General features: G+C 53.2%; 1 protein-coding gene across 1 annotated transcript; it reads left to right on the top strand.

The window, feature by feature from the left end:
- Positions 1-783: 783 nt before the first annotated feature.
- SOWAHD (sosondowah ankyrin repeat domain family member D) lies at positions 784-2,752 on the top strand. The gene has a single exon (XM_027687332.1). The coding sequence runs from the start codon at positions 973-975 to the stop codon at positions 1,975-1,977; it is 1,005 nt and encodes a 334-aa protein (XP_027543133.1). The 5' UTR covers positions 784-972; the 3' UTR covers positions 1,978-2,752.
- Positions 2,753-4,275: the final 1,523 nt, after the last annotated feature.

The raw sequence follows: 4,275 nt of genomic DNA, 5'->3' as shown, positions 1-4,275 counted from the left end.
GTCTTCCTGAGCACAGCATCAAGGAGAAACATTACAATCGTGGGGGGCAATTCTGGGGGGGCTGTAAGACAGGTGCCTCAGCAAGGCAACCCTGGGGCACCACTGGGGCCAGAGGAAGCATTCCTGGGACCAGTGTCACGGATTTACACAGGATCTGACCTGGAACCCCACGGGGAATGCCAAGTCCAAGTGAATGTTTCCAATTAGTCTTTTGTTAGTTCTTTGGTTAGTGCTCAAGCTGGTGCCTCCTACCTCAACTCACACCTCTCAGTTACACCCATGCCACCCATCACCTGATCCCCAAGTCGATCACTAAATTCTGCTCAGTGGTCTATTGATTTCTTACTGGACTACACTGTCACTGGGCTGGCCACCTTCTGACATTACTTTTTCCCTTGGAATTGTGTCCTGGGTCCTTATCATCTCCATTCTGCTCCTATCTGCTGAATTCAGGGAGTTCTCTGTTAGCAGCATTGTTTTATCAGAAGTTTACGTTTTGTCAGCTGTTGCAGGCTAAGGCGCAGGCTACTTCAGCTGCTGATGGTGAGACACCAGTGCTAAATGAGACTGTTCAGAGAGGAGAAGACAGTTCAACAAATTTTTTCCATAACACCAGCACCGGACTGCCCAGGACCCACCTGCCTCCACCCGCCCCCGTGGTCCCACACACTCCCCACATCCCTACGCAACCACCTGCTCTCCCTCTGTGACGCCGCAGCCGAGTGGGGCCGGGGGGGCAGACAATCTGTGGTTGAGGCCATGCCCAGCGCCTGCGGCAGCCACAGACACAGCGTGGCCAAAGGTCACCTGCACCGCCCAGCAGCGCCGGGATCTGCCGCCATGCCCTCCCGCCACGCAGAATCGGTTCCTCCTCCGCCTAATGCCGGGGAGGAAGCGTGGGGTGAGAGCTGGGGAGCGTGAGCTGTGCCCTGCTGGGGATCAGGCTGCTGGCCAGCCCGGGGAGGCACAGCCATGGCCCGGCAGGAGCAGAGCTTGGCAGAGCAGAAGGTAGCTGGCACCGGCCAGAAGTTCTCCTTCCTGGAAGCTGCCCAGGCCCAAGCAGGGAGCCGAGCCCGCAGCTCCCAGCTCCGGTCAGCCACCCTGGGGAACAGGGACACTTTCTATATGCTGCAGAAGATGGACACCAACAAAAGCGTCAGCTGGGGCAGGCACAGCCTGGGGAGCTGGGGTAGGACTGCAGGCAGGTTCTCCATTGGCCCTGGCAGTACCCGGAGGAAGGAGCTGAAGGAAATCCTCCTACAGACCAACAGCCCTGGCAGCACCTTGCGGTTTGCCACCACTCAGAAGACATCCAACAGCAGCAATCTCCTTGCAGGGCCGCATCAAGAGCAGAAGCCCGAGCAGAGTCCTGACTTGCTGCCCCTTGTCCTTGATCCCCTGGAGCACGCATGGCTGCTGACGGTGGCTGATGGCGATGCCGAAAGCATCATCAAGCTGCTGGACTTGGATCCCAGCCTGCTGACCAGGAGAGACTTTGTGACGGGCTTCACCGCTCTCCACTGGCTTGCAAAGCATGGCCACCATGAGAGCCTCATCCAGGTCATCTCCCATGCCCAGAAGAAAGGCTATCCCGTCAACGTGAACATCCCCACAGCCAGCGGTGGGCTCACCCCCTTGCACTTGGCTGCCTTGCAGGGACATGAGGTGCTCATCAAAGTGCTGGTGGGAGCTTATGGGGCAGACACCAGCTGCAGGGACCACAATGGGCGCAAGGCTTGGCAGTACCTGAGGGCAGACACCTCCAGGGACCTGAAGGAGCTGGCGGGGGCCTTGGAGGAGGACTTGGTCCAGCTGCACTCTCACAACACCAACAACAACTGTAAGTCATCCAAAGAGGCCAGGGCAGGGCAGGACTCTGTGGACTCTGGGGCTGAGGGGAAAGCCCAGCACCCCTGGAGCCTGTCAGCTCTCCGAGGCATTGTTAGACAGGCATTTGCTTTCTTCCAAGAGCACTGAAGCTCCTCTGTCCCCATTCACCTGTAAATCCATGCTGGATAGCAGCCAGAAGAGCCTGAAGGGAGCTTGAAACCCTGGCCAAGTGAGGATTAAACCACAGCACCTCAGCCACCCTGGGTCTCGTGTGGTCTTTGGGGCTGTGCTGGAGTGAGCGTGTGGGGAGCACCACAGCCATCGGAGCACAGCCTAGGGACAGCCCTTCCAAAAAACTGCCTGTCGGCAGAGGGGCTTTTACCCCACGCCCAAGCTGATGGGAACTCCTTGCTGCAGCCCCTTGGTAGGGACTCACATGTCAGCTCAGCTGTGGGGAGCTGCTTCTCCGACACCCCGTGTGCCCATGAGAGGATGCTGACCCACCACGTGTGGATCCCGTGCTGGGGCTGTGGGTGGATGTTTGAGCTGCCTGTCCCAGGCTGCTGGCAGACTTTATGTGTGCCTGTAGGTGGGTCACACAGAAACTCAGTGACTTGGTTCTCCTACCTGTAAAATGAGATGCCTGAGACACTCAGCCCCACTGGGGATGGGGGCCAGAGCAGAAGAGGCAGCAAGGACACCAGTGGGGTGGGATGGGGTGGCTTCTGTGGTGACTGGAGTTCAGGAGCAACTCTGGAAAGATGATTCATTGCTCAATATCATGAAAAAGGTATGTGAAGGCTGTGAGATCATCTTTATTGCTACTGAGGTCATGCTCAAAAATGAAACTGATAAATATCCCTGCAGCAGCAAAATGCCATGTGTATGTACTGGTCACTGCATTAAAAGGGCAAAGCCTCTGCTTGCCTGTTTGTGTTTTGTTCACCAAATGGAGCTCTGCCCACGATTTCAACTTGCTTTTTACATTCTTGAAGGCCAGGGCTGCTTAAAAATACCTTCAGAAAAACAATGTCCCCTTCCTCTTTTTCATCAGCACGAGACCATTCCTGCCTCCTTAAATAGCAGTTCCATTTGAGCAAGTGCCTCTCAGACAGGAACCGGGGAGTTTCTGTTCCCCTCACAGAGCAACAGCCCTTGCAGACACACCTCGTTTGGGAAGGGAGTTGTGGTTTCTTTCCAGCTGCCTTTCTGGGGGTCTGCAGAGGTGGCCAAAAGACTTGAGATGATCTGGTCTGACTGCACAGATGAATTTGCATCTTGATGCAGAAAGATACACATGTAACTTCCTCTGGGGAACCTGAGCCTGTGGGTTTCACAGACCCTGAGCCAACCCCAATTACATACAGATTGTGCTCTGAAATGGTACTTGGACACCCAGCCTGCAGTAGCTAACAATTGGAAGAGCAGCCTTCACATGGGTGGATAGTGATCCAGGTGACTAGGTGAACATATAGATGTGTCTTTTTAATCTCTGAGGTCAGCAGTAGATACGTACAAAACATGCTGGGAATGAATTCAATGCCTGATCTACAGCAGTTTTGTAATGCTTTAGCTCTAATGGATTGAAGAGTATGGCAACATAGCTCCTCCTGGAACTGCTCTGGCCGCATCCATGCCACGGGACAGCAGGTCTGGTCACAGCAGCACAAACTCCATGAACAGCACTGCTGTCAAGTTCTGGTAACCAAAGTGCTGTTGATGAGACAGGTGGGACTGACAAAATATTTTTTGTCCTGTTAGTCCTCTGTCACCCTTTCACAGCTGTCAGGGAAGGGACACGGGACTGCTCATACATCCGCCTCTGAGTAAGGCACAGAGTAAACAGCAGAATTAATGAGAATTGCCTTGAAGGAGCCATTTCCTTGGCACTCATACCTGCAGCTTAGTCACACCCCACCAGGAAACCTGGACTTCAATGTTCCATTCAAAGGTAAAATTTAGCTGGCAAATGCTGCACTTAAATAACACAAAATGATTTTTAGTACTTGATTCCCCTTGAAGGTAACGAAAATCCCTTAAAGGCAGCTTTTCCCCCATCTTTTGGTTGTGGGTTTAAACCTGTATTCTGTGCTGAGACGAATTAGGCAGGGACTTCAGAAAGAGCAGAACCAGAGCTCAGCTTCTCTGGGCGGTGTTTCAACACACCAATGACACCCCCCTGCCCTGCCTGGGTTCTTTTTCACTGAGCAAAGAAAGGATCTTCTCCTGCTGCTGCACGTTGTGTTTGCCCCAAACCCCACGCCACTTCCAGTGACCCTCTGTCTTGCACAGTTTATTTTCATACCTGCAGAAGGGCAGTTGGTTTAGATATACAGGCACATTTAAAAAAATATTTCTCAAGTACACAATTGGCTCTAACTTTGCTTCTCACTCAAAAGCAACAGCGTATCCACCAAAATTAATGTAGTAAAACATCCAAATTAT

The sequence above is a fragment of the Neopelma chrysocephalum genome, unplaced genomic scaffold (genome assembly GCF_003984885.1).
Source record: "Neopelma chrysocephalum unplaced genomic scaffold, ASM398488v2 Primary Assembly neopelma1_73b, whole genome shotgun sequence".
NCBI classification, from domain to species: domain Eukaryota; kingdom Metazoa; phylum Chordata; class Aves; order Passeriformes; family Pipridae; genus Neopelma; species Neopelma chrysocephalum.
This window is presented reverse-complemented; position numbering and strand designations above follow the sequence as displayed.